This window comes from Salmo trutta, chromosome 20 (assembly GCF_901001165.1).
Source record: "Salmo trutta chromosome 20, fSalTru1.1, whole genome shotgun sequence".
In the NCBI taxonomy this organism is placed as follows: domain Eukaryota; kingdom Metazoa; phylum Chordata; class Actinopteri; order Salmoniformes; family Salmonidae; genus Salmo; species Salmo trutta.
Window position 1 is genome coordinate 41,289,619 of NC_042976.1, and position 20,295 is coordinate 41,309,913.

A 20,295-nucleotide genomic window follows, 5' to 3' on the forward strand; every position below is an offset into this window, starting at 1 on the left:
GATTCATCTCAGGGGGAGGGCAGGCAGGCAGGCAGGCAGGCAGGCAGACAGGCAGGCAGGCAGGCAGGCAGGCAGGCAGGCAGGCAGGCAGGCACCCTTCTTCATTTTAAATGAACTTGACAGGAGAAACAAAATCTAACTTGACTTTAACGCGCGTATCTTATTTATGCACTTGGGACAAAATCGGATAATGTACACAAAACAACAAAGTCGAAACAACAGCTTTGTCTTTGGTATGTCAAGACGTTATTTCCAGTCTATTTTCTAGTACCTCTAGGAGTTTTTCCGCAATGGATGGAAGACTATCTGCATGCCTTCTAGTGCAATGGCGTATATCTAACTGTGCGAGTGGATGGATGGACCGTGCCAAACCCTCTGGCGTTTCCCTTCAAACAGTGGCCTGTGGTTTATGACGCGAGTCTACATGAAAGAGAGAAAGAGAGAGAGAGAGAGAGAGAGAGAGAGAGAGAGAGAGAGAGAGAGAGAGAGAGAGAGAGAGAGAGAGAGGGGCCTTGGCCCATGCCACAGACTGACATGGCCCGCGTCCCGAATGGTACCTTATCCCCCCCCATATAGTGCGCCACTTTGGACCAGAGGTTGACCAGGTTCCATAGTGATCTGGTCAGAAGTAGAGCACTATGTAAGGAATAGGGTGCTGTTTCCTGGGCTGTGTGCAGTGTCTCACTGTGTGCTGCAGCATGCCAATGCAATGGAAAAGCATTGACGGCAGCGCCACAGACTGGAGTGGAGAGGACGTTACCGTACTCATTGTCAGAACAGCCTCAATTCTCCGGGGAACGGACTCTGCAAGGTGTCAAAAGCGTGTTGACTACAATGGTTCCCACAGTTGTGTCAAGTTGGTTGTATGTCCTTTGGGTGGTGGACCATTCTTGACACCAGTGGAGGCTGATGAGGGGAGGACAGCTCATAATAAATGACTGGAATGGAGCGAACAGAATGGCATCAAACGCATGGAAACCATGGAAACCATGTGTTTGATGTTGTTGATACCATTCCACTGATTCCGCTCCAGCCATTACCACGAGCCCGTCCTCCACAATTAAGGTGCCACCAAGTGTGAAAAACCCAGCAGCGTTGCAGATCTTAACACAAACCGGTGCGCCTGGCACCTGCTACCATACAACCGTTCAAAGGCACTTAAATATTTTGTCTTGTCCATTCACCCTCTGAATGGCACACATACACAATCCATGTCTCAATTGTCTCAAGCCTTAAATATTATTCTTTAACCCGTCTCCTCCCCTTCATCTACACTGATTTGAAGTGGATTTAACAAGTGACATCAATAAGGGATCATAGCTTTCACTTGGATTCACCTGGTCAGTCTGTCATGGAACGAACAGGTGTTCCTAATGTTTTGTTCACTCAGTGCACATAGTGCACTACTTTTGACCAGCGCCCTGTTTCAAAAGTAGTGCACTGGATAGGCAATAGGGTACAATTTGGGACGCACCCATTATCTCCTGCCCTGTGGAGGCATGCATGTATCATCTGTAGGGAGAGTAGACACTTGGAGAGAGTGAGCACACCCAATCTAGATAGCCTTCTGGGTATCTGTGTACAAAGGGGAAGGCATAAGAACGGACCTGTGAGGCTGTCAGGCCGTGGGATCATCCTCTCGTAGACGTCATAGCTCTGGGCTCCGTAAGGGTCTGAGTCGTGGTGGATCAACGAGCGAGGCAAGGTGGAGCCGTAGTGCTGGGGCTGGGCCGTCATGCTGGAGCGCACCGGAGACGCCGACGACCCCACCGGCTGCTGGGTGAGGGGGCCGTCCACCATCGTTAAGGGGGACCCCATGCGCCCCGATGCCGACCCCAGGTAGGGCGAGGTGGCGCGGCTGGCGCTGCCCGAGCGGGAGTTGGCGCTGCCCATGCGGCGCAGGGCGGCGGGGGAGCTCCTCTGGGTGTTGTAAGGGGAGCCGGCGCGCTGCGCCGAGGGCAGGGTGGTGGAGAAGATACTGGACAGGGGCTTGGGCTCCGTCACAATGGGGGAACCGTAGTTGCTACCCACAGTGGCCCTCAGGGAGCCGCGAGAAGGGGACACACTGCTGCCGTAGGCCGGGGACTGGGTCCGGGCGGGCACCGAGCTCACCCTCCTCATGGCTCGGCCCGGCGCTGCGGCGGTTAACAACGGAGCCTGCCAGGACGGACAAGGAGAAAGTACTGAGCAACCCCCACACGCTTTAACATCACGTTTAATACAGGCCTAAAATCTTTTTACGGTGATCTCCATTAGACATTCAACAAATATCTATGTCTATATATATCTATATATATCTATATCTATGTCTTTTGGGAGTATTCTAGATTCTATTCATCTCTCTTTTCTCTAACTTCCCCCTCATCTCCCTGTGACTGTGTGTAGACGGCAGTAGCATCTGTGTGCTCAACAGCAGTCAGTGTCTGAGTCACGACCATAGAGATGCACTAGAGAGCTCATCTCCTATCTTCGCCATTTCCGCTTCTGTGATAGCATGCGACCCTCTATCCAACTCTATGGTCGTGGCTGCCGCAGACGGTGTGCCCACTGCGCCGTGTCCGTACCTGGACCTGGGCTTGGCCCTCAGCCCTGGCATTCCTCAGGAGGGTGGAGGTGCCGCCTGTGCCCGGGTACGAGTGCTGCATTCTCAGCTCGGCCTTGGCCAGATTATTCTGGTTCTGGCCGCTGTAGTAGCTGCTGGCATCCTGGTAGCCACTGTCTGAGTACGAGTTCATCTGGGTGGAGCTGCGGGAGTTCCCTGTAGACCCTGAGAGAGAGAGAGAAGAGAGGAAAGGAGGGAGAGGGGGACAGAATGAGAAAGAGAAACATAGAGAGGGAGGGGAGAGAGAGGGAGAGAGGGACAGAATGAGAGAGAAACAGAGAGGGAGGGGAGAGAGAGGGAGAGCGGAGAGAGACAGTGTGAGTGTCCTCAAAGCACTGCATGACCTTTAGCTAGTCCACACAGTGCTAATGACCTCACACAGTGGCTGTTTTCACCTCCCTACCCTCCACGCTGTAGCATACACTGACTCATTCAAACTATAGAGAGAGGGAAGGAGGGAGACAGAATGAGAGAGAGAGCAAAAGAAAAAGAGAGAAAGACAGGAGAAGAAAAAAAGAGAGGGGATGAGAAGAAGCGTGAGAAAAAGAGAGAGAGAGCAGCACCACAGTGGAACCCGAGGCGGCATTAGTAACAGACCCTCACTTTCATGGAGCGAGGTCTGCTCTGGGGAGTAGAGGACCACCTGCTCCTGCTCTGTTCTGAGGCGGTAGGTGGGCGACTGAGAGCTGTCCGTCACCCGAGACTTGGACTCCCCCGAGGTCGTGGCATCTGGGAAAGGGAGGACGAAGTCAGTGTTGCCTGTGTGGTCCAGTAGGTAGAGCATGGCACCGTAAGAATTGTGGTTTCAACTGCCAGTGGGGGCCACCCATAGGAATATGTACCAATAGGAAAATGTAGTGTACACTCTATGTTAAGTCACTTTGGATAAAAACGTCTGCTAAATGGCATATATATATAGTGGTATACATATGGAAGAGCAGAAGGCCGTCCAGTTGCAAGAGAGGATAAATAGAAGTTAAAGGATTTCGCTTCAGGGCAATAGCATCAATTCCACAACATTCCTTTCACACTCGTGTAAATTCCAAAATTGTTCCATTTTGTTATCATACTAAGACATTTGTTGTGCTCCTGATTTGCGGTGCCAGGACACTGATGAAAATGCTTCCTCGAAACGGTTTCCAAACTATAAAGTTTCCCCGGGGTTCCGTCCCAAATGGCACCCTGTTCCCCACGCAGTGCCCTACTTTTCACCAGGGCCCCATAGGGAATAGGGTGCAATTTGGCACACAGCCCATGAGAACAGCCAGTGAGGCAACGAGGAGGAAGAATTACACCAGTAATGTCTCTCATAGGCTGCTGCCCAATGTTGCTCCGCAATCAAAATCGAGTTAAGCGCGACAGGTGTGAATGAGCTCCGCTGTAACAGCTGGAACAAATGGGACGCACGCATTGGCAGTGAGCTAGCGAGTCAGATCTGGAGGGAGGGGCCTTGTTGGCTGGCATACATGTACGGATGAGGAGGGAGGCTGAATTTGACGGAGAACAAGACCTCTGTTGTTCCTCTCTGGCGCGGCTGTTTGCACAGATCTGTTAACACCGACGCTTGTTTGACAGCCTGACGGCTTGTGCTCCCACTTGTGTCTCAGCCACCCGTTTCTTTGCCGGGGGTCCACCGTCTCCGCTCGACGCCGCCACCTCTAGCCGTACGGATTGGCTGCAACTACGGCACCTCAATAAATTCTGCTGCTGCAATTTTTAATGGAGGATGCGGAAATTACCGCTATTTCACCGTGAGCTGCGAGGCGGACACTTAAATCTTTCAAAAGGCCACGTTCGCCGTGTGACTGAATTCCATGGCGGAAAACGTCATAAAAGAGGAGGATAAAACGAAAATTGTTAAAAGCAGAATTCACAGAACAACAACAACGGGAAATGATCTGACAGGGGTGTCGCTTCGGCCCAAACAGCAGCTGTATTCCCCACAAAAACAACCCGGTGGGAAAGGTCTAGTCCACCCTGGGTTCAACGTGGGTTAAAACGGCGTGGAAACAGCGTTGATTCAACCAGTCTGTGTCCTGTGGGAAGCTTCACACATCCCTCCTGCTCAACACAGCATATTAGGAGGAACTTTTCAGACAGTGAACCTTTCTGCCGTTTTATTTGTCATTTCTGCCCTCGGGGCATCTTTACCGAGCACAGAAGCTCTTTGAGAAATGAGACTGTACTCAATGAAAGAGTGTACCCTCCGTCCCTCCTCCTGAATCATGGGATTAAAGTGTGCCTCCGTCACAAAGGGCTCTGGTTAAAAGTAGGGAATGTACTTTTTATATAGGGAAGTAGGGTGACATTCGGGACACAAACCTGTGAGTGTGCCGCCCCAGTGCTCGAGGTGAACGAAAGCCTATCTTCACAGTAACACTTCCTACTTTAATTGACAGCCTGGCGACTGGCGAATGGGACGTGAGCCCGGGAGGGTAATAAGCAGCCCAGCCAGACATAGTCATTATCCTCTACAGCAGCACACTGCAGCTCATTCCACTGCAATCACACTCTCTCACCCATAACACTTTACGTCTGCGTCCCAAACGGCACCAAATTCCCTATATATAGTGCACCACTTTTGACCAGGGCCCAGAGAGCCCCCCCCCCGGAGGGCTCTAGCCAAAAGTGGCGCACTATATTGGGAATAGGGCGCCATTTGGGACGCAGGCCTCCAACTTAACATAATGCAGGGTGGAGGAGTTCCAATCTAAGGAAGACAAAATAATACTCCGTGTATTAACTCACACAATTATGGCTAGACAGTTGATTAAAACACTGAGCGAACAACATTTCTCTCTCGCGCTCTCCTCATCCACACAGCCTGTCCCTCACTTAATATCAATAAACATCCGCTGTCATTCCTGCTTCACATTTGGATTACAAAAACACGTTACCGTGGCTAACGACGTTTTTATCAACCACAATAAGGAAATCAATACTCATCCAAATAGCACGCGCCCCCCCCCAAACGGCACCCTATTCCCTACAATAAGGCACTACTTTTGACCAGAACCTTAATGCATTCTATTGTAGAGAATAGGGTGCCATTTGAAACCCATGTCCTTATTCGTACTGTATCCCTCAGTATAGTAATGCTTTTCAGCAACAAACCGACTGGAGCGAGTGAAGAATTGGAAACCATAGCGGGACAAGCTATATTAACATTCCCAGTGCATATGTACAATCATAACCCCATAGGGGCCCTCTGACAAGATCCGCAATAAAAGATGAATGACGACCGCGCCGATTCACTTAGTTCCATTATACAGCTAATAAGCCATGAAACACATGAGCAAAATGCTCTTCATCAATTCCAGCAGCGGCGGCAAAGCGTCTGGGGATCCGTTAAGGGCGTGACAATAAAAACATGTATTTCTTTATTTGTTTGGGGTCATCTCAGGGAGTTGGAGAGGAGGGGAAGTGGGAAGGTATTCAGGTTTGAGAGGGTGGGATTAACGCGAGATAAGGTTGAATTTGAAATGTGCCAGAGGAGAATGTTATCAAATCAGTCAGCAGCCGTACGATACACATTATCTATGGTATAGTGGTATGCTTTTCAATGTTTAAAACGAATAAGTACGTCTACATATGGTGATTGGTGACATGGGATTGCATCCCAAACGGCACCTGATTCACAAGTGCACTACTTTTGACCAGAGTCCCATAGGGCTTTGGTGAAAAGTAGAGCACTATAAAGGGAATAGGGCGCCATTTGGAACAGTGGCATGGTGTAGGTAAGGAAAGGTGAGCAGTCCTTACCTGCAGATCTCCAGGGGAGAGACTTCTCAGACGAGCTGAAAGACAAAAACAAGAGAGGAGGAATTAGATAGGATTGACCCCGTTCTGGTTCCGGATCTGGTCTGCGGTCCGCCAGTTGAGTATGCAGGGCCTATTCAATTGTGCTTTAGATAAACGTGTGTCTCAAATTGCACTCTATTCCCTATAGGGCCCATAGGACTCTGGTCAAAAGTAGTGCACTATATAAGAGGATAATGGCACCTGCCCAAACATTCACTATAAAGATGAAATGGAATAGCCCCTGTTAAGTGCGGATGCAATAATGGACCGGACGAAACACAAAAAGAAAGAGAGAATTGTTATGGCAGTGCAGAACATGCCTCCATACACATAAGAAGTATACAACCAAAAATGGAAATGAAATTCAAAATGGTTGTTTCTCTGATTCAGAGGGGTTGGTTTAAATGCAGAAGACACATTTCAGTTGAAGGCATTCAGTTGTACAACTGACTAGGTATCCCCCTTTCCTCTCTAGCCTCTCTAGTTGTGAAGGTGATCTTTCCTGCCATGACAGACAGAGTACGAGAAGGATCATCCTTTTCGCTGAGGTTCCCTGAGGTTTGCGACGGTTATTTTTCATCCTCGTCGGTGCTTGAGAAACACACTTTGCGAATAAACGGAAAAGGTCAGGTTTGGCAATTCATCCTGGCTGAGGCTCTGAGGCTGTAGCACAGTGCTGGTACAGTAAATAGAAAACATATTGATCTCGCGGCAAAAATGCCAATGCGCCGCCGAGGATAAAACTTACAGACGGAAGCAGGCAAGCATGACCTGTGTACACACACACACACACATCTGGACGCACAGGCATGGACGGACGCACACACAGATGGATGCAGATACACAGACGCGCACACACACACACACACACACACACACACACACACACACACCTGACCGCTCTGATTTACTGCACGTTGAGCGTACACATATTTCTCAGCGATAGGGCAGCTTGGCGGCCGGAGAGAAAGTCCATTTTAAAAACACATCATGGCCCTCAGACAAAAACTGAGGCCCAAATGGCACCCTATTCCCTGTGTAGTGCACTACTTTTGATCAGAGCCTGCTGGGATAGCAGAGCCAAATGGGTCTGTAGGCGGAGAGTGTGATGGATGGCGGGGTCAGTCGTGCCTGGTCCTGGATCAGTGGGAAGGTGAGCAGGCAGGCAGCTCAAACTCTTCTGTGAATCCCAAATGGCACCCTATCCCCTATATAGACCACTACCTTGGACCCGGACCTCACTAGACTGGTCAAATGTAGTGCACTATGTAGGGAATAGGGTGCCATTTGGGACGCATTCTCTGTCTGGGAGAGGAATTGTGATTCATTCTTCTCGTCAATGAGAGCGGCCATAACACTAGGCCCTGAGTAGCTCCCCTATTGCAAACCTCAGCCACTTCAACATGAGTTTAAGGGAAGACCTCTCAAAAGCACAGAAGAACTAAACTAAAACACACTGTAAAAGGTTGATCTAACAGCTACCTGGACCCAGCCAACTTCAATTACATAAGAAAATGATCTTTAGCGAAAAGGACATCGTGGTCATTTCTAATGATCAAGTCAAAGAGAAGAATTGTGTGAGCGCTGGACCTTAAAGCAGGGTTCCCACCCCTGTGCTTTCAAATGAAATATCTTAGCGGGTCATTATTGCCATGCTGCCGTTCTCTCGCTGTATCTTTCCATTCCAGGGGATGTTAAATGAGCTTATAGAATAAGGGGAGGGTGATCGGCATGCCAACGAGACGCAGGCAATTAAACGAGGAAGCGAGGAGAGGTATGCTCCATTGAGCCGTTGGCAGATGTAGTGGCGTAGGCTTGCGTCCCATACGCCACTCTATTTCCTTTAAAGAGCACTACCTTTTGAACAGGGTCAAAAGTAGCGCACTATATAGGGTATAGGGTCCCATTTGGGACGCGGCCCCCAAACTCCTGCTACCATCATACCCAGACCCATCTCACAGTCACAGCCGCCTGGGTGGGTGGAGAAGAGACCCAGGCAGTAAACTACCGATACTCACAAACATTACAAGCAAACCCATCCCTGACAGGAAAACGTACAGCGCCACGGACCGCCCCACCGCCGTCGGTATTGTTTTTGATGACGAAACGGAGGCGAGGAGTGCCGCGCGACGCGGATGTGTTTCTTCTTGCAGTAGGCCTACATATTCTGCTTTTCCATGGCAAGTGCAATGATGTCCGAGGGGGGAGAAAAAAGAGTGTTTGTTGTTTGCTGTAGCTTCGTCGCTGTTTTAATATGTCAAACGGACGTGGCAGTTCCACCAATAATGATTCCAGCTTCAAGCTCACAATCATATCACTCTGGAGGAGGACTACAAAGGGGAAGGGTTTACGTCTTCCATTCCAGTGTAGGGTGAAATGACCCCTAGACAATGATCTTGGGTCAGTTTAGCATTTCCCCACTAATGGTTAAGGTTAGGGTTGGGGGAAGGGAAGCTGATCCTAGATCTGTATCTACGGGACACTTCACCCTGGAGCTTCCATTCCCCAGGTGGGAGGTCTCCTCATCAGTCTCAACCCACTCAGAAAGTCTTGCCGCTGGTCAAGTAGTACCAGCCCAGATGACTGATACCAAGGACCGCTGCAGTCCTGGAGGTGTAATGAAATTGAATGAGCCTCATCAGAACACCTTAGCATGATGCCACGTCTATTGACGGGCCGGGTGGCCTACTGAGCAAAACGCTGTGACTTTAGGATGACGGAAATCTCTTCCCTTCAGACACAAATCGCCCCAGGATCGCTATCTTGTTCTTTCTTCACAGGCTGTAAAAAGGTATGAAAATCACTGAGCATGTTTTGTTTTTTACAGGGCTGTGGAGGAGATGCTGGGTCTGTGTTGATCCCAGAGTGGGACGCCAATGACTCTCTCTCCCCCAGACTGATGATGGTGATGGCTTAGCTCTGTAGGCTGCTTCACTACAGACCAGGGAGCAGGTAGCGTTACCCAGCCCTCCTCAATACAGTACAGGGAGCGTTACCCAGCCCTCCTCAGTACAGTACAGGAAGCGTTACCCAGCCCTCCTCAGTACAGTACAGGAAGCGTTACCCAGCCCTCCACAGTACAGCACAGGGAGCGTTACCCAGCCCTCCTCAGTAAAGTACAGGAAGCGTTACCCAGCCCTCCACAGTACAGTACAGGGAGCGTTAACCAGCCCTCCACAGTACAGTACAGGGAGCGTTACCCAGCCCTCCTCAGTACAGTACAGGGAGCGTTACCCAGCCCTCCTCAGTACAGTACAGGGAGCGTTACCCAGCCCTCCTCAGTACAGTACAGGAAGCGTTACCCAGCCCTCCACAGTACAGGGAGCGTTACCCAGCCCTCCTCAGTACAGTACAGGGAGCGTTACCCAGCCCTCCTCAGTACAGTACAGGAAGCGTTACCCAGCCCTCCTCAGTACAGTACAGGGAGCGTTACCCAGCCCTCCTCAGTACAGTACAGGGAGCGTTACCCAGCCCTCCTCAGTACAGTACAGGGAGCGTTACCCAGACCTCCTCAGTACAGTACAGGGAGCGTTACCCAGCCCTCCTCAGTACAGTACAGGGAGCGTTACCCAGCCCTCCTCAGTACAGTACAGGGAGTGTTACCCAGCCATCCTCAGTACAGTACAGGGAGCGTTACCCAGCCCTCCTCAGTACAGTAGAGGGAGCGTTACCCAGCCCTCCTCAGTACAGTACAGGGAGCGTTACCCAGCCCTCCTCAGTACAGTACAGGGAGTGTTACCCAGCCATCCTCAGTACAGGGAGCGTTACCCAGCCCTCCTCAGTACAGTACAGGGAGCGTTACCCAGCCCTCCTCAGTACAGTACAGGGAGCGTTACCCAGCCCTCCTCAGTACAGTACAGGGAGCGTTACCCAGCCATCCTCAGTACAGTACAGGGAGTGTTACCCAGCCATCCTAAGTACAGGGAGCGTTACCCAGCCCTCCTCAGTAGAGTACAGGATGCGTTACCCAGCCCTCCTCAGTACAGTACAGGGAGCATTACCCAGCCCTCCTCAGTACAGTACAGGGAGCGTTACCCAGCCCTCCTCAGTACAGTACAGGGAGCGTTACCCAGCCCTCCTCAGTACATTACAGGCAGCGTTACCCAGCCATCCTCAGTACAGTACAGGGAGCGTTAACCAGCCCTCCTCAGTACAGTACAGGCAGCGTTACCCAGCCCTCCTCAGTACAGTACAGGGAGCGTTACCCAGCCCTCCTCAGTACAGTACAGGGAGCGTTACCCAGCCCTCCTCAGTACAGGGAGCGTTACCCAGCCCTCCTCAGTACAGTACAGGGAGCGTTACCCAGCCCTCCTTAGTACAGTACAGGGAGCGTTACCCAGCCCTCCTCAGTACAGTACAGGGAGCGTTACCCAGCCCTCCTCAGTACAGTACAGGGAGCGTTACCCAGCCCTCCTCAGTACAGTACAGGGAGTGTTACCCAGCCCTCCTCAGTACAGGGAGCGTTACCCAGCCCTCCTCAGTACAGTACAGGGAACGTTACCCAGCCCTCCTTAGTACAGTACAGGGAGCGTTACCCAGCCCTCCTCAGTACAGTACAGGGAGCGTTACCCAGCCCTCCTCAGTCAGTAGTACAGGTAGCGTTACCCAGCCCTCCTCAGTCAGTAGTACAGGGAGCGTTACCCAGCCCTCCTCAGTCAGTAGTACAGGGAGCGTTACCCAGCCCTCCTCAGTACAGTACAGGGAGCGTTACCCAGCCCTCCTCAGTCAGTAGTACAGGGAGCGTTACCCAGCCCTCCTCAGTCAGTAGTACAGGGAGCGTTACCCAGCCCTCCTCAGTACAGTACAGGGAGCGTTACCCAGCCCTCCTCAGTACAGTACAGGGAGCGTTACCCAGCCCTCCTCAGTCAGTAGTACAGGGAGCGTTACCCAGCCCTCCTCAGTACAGTAGAGGGAGTGTTACCCAGCCCTCCTCAGTACAGTACAGGGAGCGTTACCCAGCCCTCCTCAGTACAGTACAGGGAGCGTTACCCAGCCCTCCTCAGTACAGTACAGGGAGCGTTACCCAGCCCTCCTCAGTCAGTAGTACAGGGAGCGTTACCCAGCCCTCCTCAGTACAGTACAGGGAGCGTTACCCAGCCCTCCTCAGTACAGTACAGGTAGCGTTACCCAGCCCTCCTCAGTACAGTACAGGGAGCGTTACCCAGCCCTCCTCAGTACAGTACAGGGAGCGTTACCCAGACCTCCTCAGTACAGTACAGGGAGCGTTACCCAGCCCTCCTCAGTACAGTACAGGAAGCGTTAACCAGCCCTCCTCAGTACAGTACAGGGAGCGTTACCCAGCCCTCCTCAGTACATTACAGGGAGCGTTACCCAGCCATCCTCAGTACAGTACAGGGAGCGTTACCCAGCCCTCCTCAGTACAGTACAGGAAGCGTTACCCAGCCCTCCTCAGTACAGTACAGGGAGCGTTACCCAGCCCTCCTCAGTACAGTACAGGGAGCGTTACCCAGCCCTCCTCAGTACAGTACAGGGAGCGTTACCCAGCCCTCCTCAGTACAGTACAGGAAGCGTTACCCAGCCCTCCTCAGTACAGTACAGGTAGCGTTACCCAGCCCTCCTCAGTACAGTACAGGGAGCGTTACCCAGCCCTCCTCAGTACAGTACAGGGAGCGTTACCCAGCCCTCCTCAGTACAGTACAGGAAGCGTTACCCAGCCCTCCTCAGTACAGTACAGGAAGCGTTACCCAGCCCTCCTCAGTACAGTACAGGGAGCGTTACCCAGACCTCCTCAGTACAGTACAGGGAGCGTTACCCAGCCCTCCTCAGTACCATACAGGAAGCGTTAACCAGCCCTCCTCAGTACAGTACAGGGAGCGTTACCCAGCCCTCCTCAGTACATTACAGGGAGCGTTACCCAGCCATCCTCAGTACAGTACAGGGAGCGTTACCCAGCCCTCCTCAGTACAGTACAGGAAGCGTTACCCAGCCATCCTCAGTACATTACAGGGAGCGTTACCCAGCCCTCCTCAGTCAGTAGTACAGGGAGCGTTACCCAGCCATCCTCAGTCAGTAGTACAGGGAGCGTTACCCAGCCCTCCTCAGTCAGTAGTACAGGGAGCGTTACCCAGCCCTCCTCAGTCAGTAGTACAGGGAGCGTTACCCAGCCCTCCTCAGTCAGTAGTACAGGGAGCGTTACCCAGCCCTCCTCAGTACAGTACAGGGAGTGTTACCCAGCCCTCCTCAGTCAGTAGTACAGGGAGCGTTACCCAGCCCTCCTCAGTCAGTAGTACAGGGAGCGTTACCCAGCCCTCCTCAGTACAGTAGAGGGAGTGTTACCCAGCCCTCCTCAGTACAGTACAGGGAGCGTTACCCAGCCCTCCTCAGTCAGTAGTACAGGGAGCGTTACCCAGCCCTCCTCAGTCAGTAGTACAGGGAGCGTTACCCAGCCCTCCTCAGTACAGTACAGGGAGTGTTACCCAGCCCTCCTCAGTACAGTACAGGCAGCGTTACCCAGCCATCCTCAGTACAGTACAAGGAGCGTTACCCAGCCATCCTCAGTACAGTACAGGGAGCGTTACCCAGCCCTCCTCAGTACAGTACAGGGAGCGTTACCCAGCCATCCTCAGTACAGTACAGGCAGCGTTACCCAGCCATCCTCAGTACAGTACAGGGAGCGTTACCCAGCCATCCTCAGTACAGTACAGGGAGCGTTACCCAGCCATCCTCAGTACAGTACAGGGAGCGTTACCCAGCCCTCCTCAGTACAGTACAGGGAGCGTTACCCAGCCCTCCTCTGTACAGTACAGGGAGCGTTACCCAGCCATCCTCAGTACAGTACAGGGAGCGTTACCCAGCCCTCCTCAGTACAGTACAGGGAGCGTTACCCAGCCCTCCTCAGTACAGTACAGGGAGCGTTACCCAGCCCTCCTCAGTCAGTAGTACAGGGAGCGTTACCCAGCCCTCCTCAGTACAGTACAGGGAGCGTTACCCAGCCCTCCTCAGTACAGTACAGGGAGCGTTACCCAGCCCTCCTCAGTACAGTACAGGGAGCGTTACCCAGCCCTCCTCAGTACAGTACAGGGAGCGTTACCCAGCCCTCCTCAGTACAGTACAGGGAGCGTTACCCAGCCCTCCTCAGTACAGTACAGGGAGCGTTACCCAGCCCTCCTCAGTCAGTAGTACAGGGAGCGTTACCCAGCCCTCCTCAGTCAGTAGTACAGGGAGCGTTACCCAGCCCTCCTCAGTACAGTAGAGGAAGCGTTACCCAGCCCTCCTCAGTACAGTACAGGTAGCGTTACCCAGCCCTCCTCAGTACAGTACAGGGAGCGTTACCCAGCCCTCCTCAGTCAGTAGTACAGGGAGCGTTACCCAGCCCTCCTCAGTCAGTAGTACAGGGAGCGTTACCCAGCCCTCCTCAGTCAGTAGTACAGGGAGCGTTACCCAGCCCTCCTCAGTCAGTAGTACAGGGAGCGTTACCCAACCCTCCTCAGTCAGTAGTACAGGGAGCGTTACCCAGCCCTCCTCAGTCAGTAGTACAGGGAGCGTTACCCAACCCTCCTCAGTCAGTAGTACAGGGAGCGTTACCCAGCCCTCCTCAGTCAGTAGTACAGGGAGCGTTACCCAGCCCTCCTCAGTCAGTAGTACAGGGAGCGTTACCCAGCCCTCCTCAGTCAGTAGTACAGGGAGCGTTACCCAGCCCTCCTCAGTCAGTAGTACAGGGAGCGTTACCCAACCCTCCTCAGTCAGTAGTACAGGGAGCGTTACCCAGCCCTCCTCAGTCAGTAGTACAGGGAGCGTTACCCAGCCCTCCTCAGTCAGTAGTACAGGGAGCGTTACCCAACCCTCCTCAGTCAGTAGTACAGGGAGCGTTACCCAGCCCTCCTCAGTCAGTAGTACAGGGAGCGTTACCCAGCCCTCCTCAGTCAGTAGTACAGGGAGCGTTACCCAGCCCTCCTCAGTCAGTAGTACAGGGAGCGTTACCCAGCCCTCCTCAGTCAGTAGTACAGGGAGCGTTACCCAGCCCTCCTCAGTCAGTAGTACAGGGAGCGTTACCCAGCCCTCCTCAGTCAGTAGTACAGGGAGCGTTACCCAGCCCTCCTCAGTCAGTAGTACAGGGAGCGTTACCCAGCCCTCCTCAGTCAGTAGTACAGGGAGCGTTACCCAGCCCTCCTCAGTCAGTAGTACAGGGAGCGTTACCCAGCCCTCCTCAGTCAGTAGTACAGGGAGCGTTACCCAGCCCTCCTCAGTCAGTAGTACAGGGAGCGTTACCCAGCCCTCCTCAGTCAGTAGTACAGGGAGCGTTACCCAGCCCTCCTCAGTCAGTAGTACAGGGAGCGTTACCCAGCCCTCCTCAGTCAGTAGTACAGGGAGCGTTACCCAGCCCTCCTCAGTCAGTAGTACAGGGAGCGTTACCCAGCCCTCCTCAGTCAGTAGTACAGGGAGCGTTACCCAGCCCTCCTCAGTCAGTAGTACAGGGAGCGTTACCCAGCCCTCCTCAGTCAGTAGTACAGGGAGCGTTACCCAGCCCTCCTCAGTCAGTAGTACAGGGAGCGTTACCCAGCCCTCCTCAGTCAGTAGTACAGGGAGCGTTACCCAGCCCTCCTCAGTCAGTAGTACAGGGAGCGTTACCCAGCCCTCCTCAGTCAGTACAGGGAGCGTTACCCAGCCCTCCTCAGTACAGTACAGGGAGCGTTACCCAGCCCTCCTCAGTCAGTAGTACAGGGAGCGTTACCCAGCCCTCCTCAGTCAGTAGTACAGGGAGCGTTACCCAGCCCTCCTCAGTACAGTAGAGGAAGCGTTACCCAGCCCTCCTCAGTACAGTACAGGTAGCGTTACCCAGCCCTCCTCAGTACAGTACAGGGAGCGTTACCCAGCCCTCCTCAGTACAGTACAGGGAGCGTTACCCAGCCCTCCTCAGTCAGTAGTACAGGGAGCGTTACCCAGCCCTCCTCAGTCAGTAGTACAGGGAGCGTTACCCAGCCCTCCTCAGTACAGTAGAGGAGGCGTTACCCAGCCCTCCTCAGTACAGTACAGGTAGCGTTACCCAGCCCTCCTCAGTACAGTACAGGGAGCGTTACCCAGCCCTCCTCAGTCAGTAGTACAGGGAGCGTTACCCAGCCCTCCTCAGTCAGTAGTACAGGGAGCGTTACCCAGCCCTCCTCAGTCAGTAGTACAGGGAGCGTTACCCAGCCCTCCTCAGTCAGTAGTACAGGGAGCGTTACCCAACCCTCCTCAGTCAGTAGTACAGGGAGCGTTACCCAGCCCTCCTCAGTCAGTAGTACAGGGAGCGTTACCCAGCCCTCCTCAGTCAGTAGTACAGGGAGCGTTACCCAGCCCTCCTCAGTCAGTAGTACAGGGAGCGTTACCCAGCCCTCCTCAGTCAGTAGTACAGGGAGCGTTACCCAACCCTCCTCAGTCAGTAGTACAGGGAGCGTTACCCAGCCCTCCTCAGTCAGTAGTACAGGGAGCGTTACCCAGCCCTCCTCAGTCAGTAGTACAGGGAGCGTTACCCAACCCTCCTCAGTCAGTAGTACAGGGAGCGTTACCCAGCCCTCCTCAGTCAGTAGTACAGGGAGCGTTACCCAAGCCCTCCTCAGTCAGTAGTACAGGGAGCGTTACCCAGCCCTCCTCAGTCAGTAGTACAGGGAGCGTTACCCAGCCCTCCTCAGTCAGTAGTACAGGGAGCGTTACCCAGCCCTCCTCAGTCAGTAGTACAGGGAGCGTTACCCAGCCCTCCTCAGTCAGTAGTACAGGGAGCGTTACCCAGCCCTCCTCAGTCAGTAGTACAGGGAGCGTTACCCAGCCCTCCTCAGTCAGTAGTACAGGGAGCGTTACCCAGCCCTCCTCAGTCAGTAGTACAGGGAGCGTTACCCAGCCCTCCTCAGTCAGTAGTACAGGGAGCGTTACCCAGCCCTCCTCAGTCAGTAGTACAGGGAGCGTTACCCAGCCCTCCTCAGTCAGTAGTACAGGGAGCGTTACCCAGCCCTCCTCAGTCAGTAGTACAGGGAGCGTTACCCAGCCCTCCTCAGTCAGTAGTACAGGGAGCGTTACCCAGCCCTCCTCAGTCAGTAGTACAGGGAGCATTACCCAGCCCTCCTCAGTCAGTAGTACAGGGAGCGTTACCCAGCCCTCCTCAGTCAGTAGTACAGGGAGCGTTACCCAGCCCTCCTCAGTCAGTAGTACAGGGAGCGTTACCCAGCCCTCCTCAGTACAGTACAGGGAGCGTTACCCAGCCCTCCTCAGTCAGTAGTACAGGGAGCGTTACCCAGCCCTCCTCAGTCAGTAGTACAGGGAGCGTTACCCAGCCCTCCTCAGTCAGTAGTACAGGGAGCGTTACCCAGCCCTCCTCAGTCAGTAGTACAGGGAGCGTTACCCAGCCCTCCTCAGTCAGTAGTACAGGCAGCGTTACCCAACCCAGTCAGTCAGGTCATTCCTACAATACGGGGCCTTTTCTGTACGCAGGAAATATTACTTCTTATTTAGTGTAAAATGTAGATCCCAAAAGGATTTAAATTTAAGGTACCTTAAAAAAAATATGTATGGGAGTTATGTTTTTTTTAACTCTTTTTTCAGTGGATGTGTTTTTGCCATGTCCCCGGGTGTTATTCATCAACTTCCACAAGACATATAAGGCATAAAATAATAAAATATTTATTCTAGGACTACTATAGTCCTAGTTGTTGTCATCAATAACGCTTTTCCTAGTCATCAATAACATTTTTCCTAGTCATCAATCATCAATAACGCTTTTCCTAGTCATCAATCATCAATAACGCTTTTCCTAGTCATCAATCATCAATAACGTTTTTCCTAGTCATCAATCATCAATAACGTTTTTCTTAGTTTTCAATCATCAATAACGCTTTTCTTAGTCATCAATCATCAATAACGCTTTTCTTAGTCATCAATCATCAATAACGCTTTTCTTAGTCATCAATCATCAATAACGTTTTTCCTAGTCATCAATCATCAATAACGCTTTTCCTAGTCATCAATCATCAATAACGCTTTTCTTAGTCATCAATCATCAATAACGCTTTTCTTAGTCATCAATCATCAATAACGCTTTTCTTAGTCATCAATCATCAATAACGCTTTTCTTAGTCATCAATCATCAATAACGTTTTTCTTAGTCATCAATCATCAATAACGCTTTTCTTAGTCATCAATCATCAATAACGCTTTTCTTAGTCATCAATCATCAATAACGCTTTTCTTAGTCATCAATCATCAATAACGCTTTTCTTAGTCATCAATCATCAATAACGCTTTTCCTAGTCATCAATCATCAATAACGCTTTTCCTAGTCATCAATCATCAATAACGTTTTTCCTAGTCATCAATCATCAATAACGTTTTTCTTAGTCTTCAATCATCAATAACGCTTTTCTTAGTCATCAATCATCAATAACGTTTTTTTTTCATGATTATTGTATTCATTATTATTATTTAATAGAAGATGTGCTCTGTGTCTCTGATATCGCTCTCCACACTGTAAGCTTGTTGTAATTCTCCATTTAAGAAAACAACCCCTTCCTACAATGACACCACATTCAGGAAGTGTCGACATTTCTTTGGTGGGGAAACAATAGTGCAAAGCTAAATAAATATAAATACTCAGTTGAATCTATTTTTCCACGTTTCATGTTGTCGGTCTGTATGTCACACTTCCATCCTGTTACGCTGAATGATAGATTAAATTAGCCACATTTCAAAATGTAAAAATATGTTTGATAGAGAAGTTAAACTCATGTTCAAGTGTTCACCATTATGCTAGCTCAATCTCGCTCACTCACTATGGCTAATTTAGGCTCCACATTTCCACCCTGTTAGGATTATGCATAGGTTGTAAAAAAAAAAATGTCTGAGCTTGACCAATGTGTTTTTCTGAAAGTGACACGTCCTTTTTCTGACAAAAAAAAAATATATATATATAAAATATATATATATACATACATACACACACACACACACTTTTCCCCCCAAAAGTGAATAGGTCCAAAAGGCATCGCAGGGTAGGAACGACCCAGTCAGTACAGCGCAGGCAGCACCACACAGCTCTCTGACCACCGGGCCATCCTGGACATAATATGACCTCCCAAAGCCGATTACTCTGGCTAGGGTCGCCAAAAGGCCCCAACCTCTCCCAACTACCCATGGCCATCACATGACTGGAATTCATTGTGTAGAAGAAGTGACCAGGCTGAAAATAGCCCTGTAAAACCACACCCTGTTATGATGTCCCCTATCCTGTAGGGAGGAAATGGTACTTGTACCTTGCTAACGTCAACAAACAGGATCAATATCATGACAAGATCCACTCTCATTGAGGCTGCAGAAGCCTCTTGTGGAGGAGATAGCAGCAAATAGCCCGCTTGCCAATTTTGACAACAATTTTCCCTGTAGGACAGCCTTTGTTTGGAGACTCTCTGGCCAGGCCTCTCTCTATCTGCAGCCCGCTGAGCCCTGAGAGCTGTAATGGACACTCACACTGAGTGCTGCTATTGGACGAGGACATGCTTCATATGAGGACCTCGGGGTTATTACTAGTCAAGAAAGGAGCTTTCCTGATTCAGGGTACACTCTACTTTGAAGAGCGGAAGCACTATACCCACATAGGACTACACTGGCTATGGCAAATGACTTCCAACGGGCAAGCCACAAAGAGACAAACCTACTTGAGACCGCATTTCATCACCATAACACATTGTATCCACGTTGTGTGTCCGAAATGGCACCCTACTCCCTACGTCTGCGGTCAAAAGTAGTGCACTACACGGGGTATCATTTCAGACGCGGACAGTGTGCCACACAACCCGGCATGCCTTTTCCATTAGTCAAGAAAGCAGAGCGATAATAATCTTCTCGCAGCAGCACAGTGCATCCCTGACTGACTGACTTAATAAAAGCGGAGATATGCATAAACCAACAGAGAACTCCGGTATTAATAGCAGCCACTAAAATGTGTCCATTAAGCAATTTCCCCTCAAAAGTCACAGGCCATTAACCTCCTCTCTTTTTTTCCCCCAGCCGCATTTCACAATTAACATTCCTACTCAACAGCACATCATCACGTTCTTCAAACAGAAACACCAAGAGGTATGACCCCCCCCCCCCAAAAAAAAAATATTATTCACTGTTATCCAATGCTGCATTGGTGGATTACTTCAAACCATATCTTCCAATTAGATACAGGATGCGTCACCAATGGCACCCTATTCCCTATATAGTGCACTACTTTTGACCAGCGCTTGTCAAAAGTAACGCACTATTTAGCGGAACAGGGTCCCAATTAGGACGGAGTTCCTTAAATAAATCCAGCAACGGCAATACACAAGAGGACGTCCATATAGCGTCTCAACGTGAGCATGCAGCGCGGAGAGTTAGGTAAAGCTCAGCGATTTGAACGTAAACAGTAGCCTAGCCGATGTGAAAGCCTATATTACTGTATGTTTGATAACCTATAACCTATAAAGTACAGTAGCACTTCACTAAAGGCTCATTTATACCCTATGCAAGTACGCAACGCAATTAGCTACGCAAAACGGCTAGCAAAAACACGTGTGCAAATTAGGCCCAAGCCGTGAACATCCCGCCATTTCTCCCTGGCTGCATTCCAAACACTTACAAGACACACCCTCTCCCCTCAAATGAAGTGGACACTTCTGATGCCGTAGCATGACGTCTGACGAGTTGACACTTGCGGGGCGAGGGGCGACGGAAGAACGAGTGAACTTCAAATGGACCGCTCTTGCCCGGGAATGTGTCGCTCGTTCATCCTGCGGTTGTGTTTTCAGTCACCATGGAACTGTTGTGTGCCTTATATACAGTCAAGTATGATTTATATGCTCTACAGTCAAGTCTGATTTATATGCTCTACAGTCAAGTATGATTGATATGCTCTACAGTCAAGTATGATTGATATGCTCTAC

The 20,295-nt window shown here is 51.0% G+C and overlaps 1 protein-coding gene across 11 annotated transcripts in view; it reads right to left on the reverse strand.

Annotated features, from left to right (window-relative positions):
- Window positions 1–20,295, reverse strand: part of pkp4 (plakophilin 4) — a 110,714-nt gene that overhangs the window by 45,022 nt on the left and 45,397 nt on the right. For 9 of the 11 annotated variants that reach the window (XM_029703336.1, XM_029703334.1, XM_029703340.1 and 6 more), the window contains 4 exons: window positions 6,365–6,399; window positions 3,200–3,331; window positions 2,565–2,767; window positions 1,608–2,157 (listed from right to left, as the gene is read on the reverse strand). In XM_029703336.1, coding sequence (XP_029559196.1) covers window positions 1,608–2,157; window positions 2,565–2,767; window positions 3,200–3,331; window positions 6,365–6,399 — 920 coding nt within the window. The remainder of the gene's footprint in view (window positions 1–1,607; window positions 2,158–2,564; window positions 2,768–3,199; window positions 3,332–6,364; window positions 6,400–20,295) is intronic. The other 2 variants (XM_029703337.1, XM_029703344.1) reach the window with 2 other exon arrangements.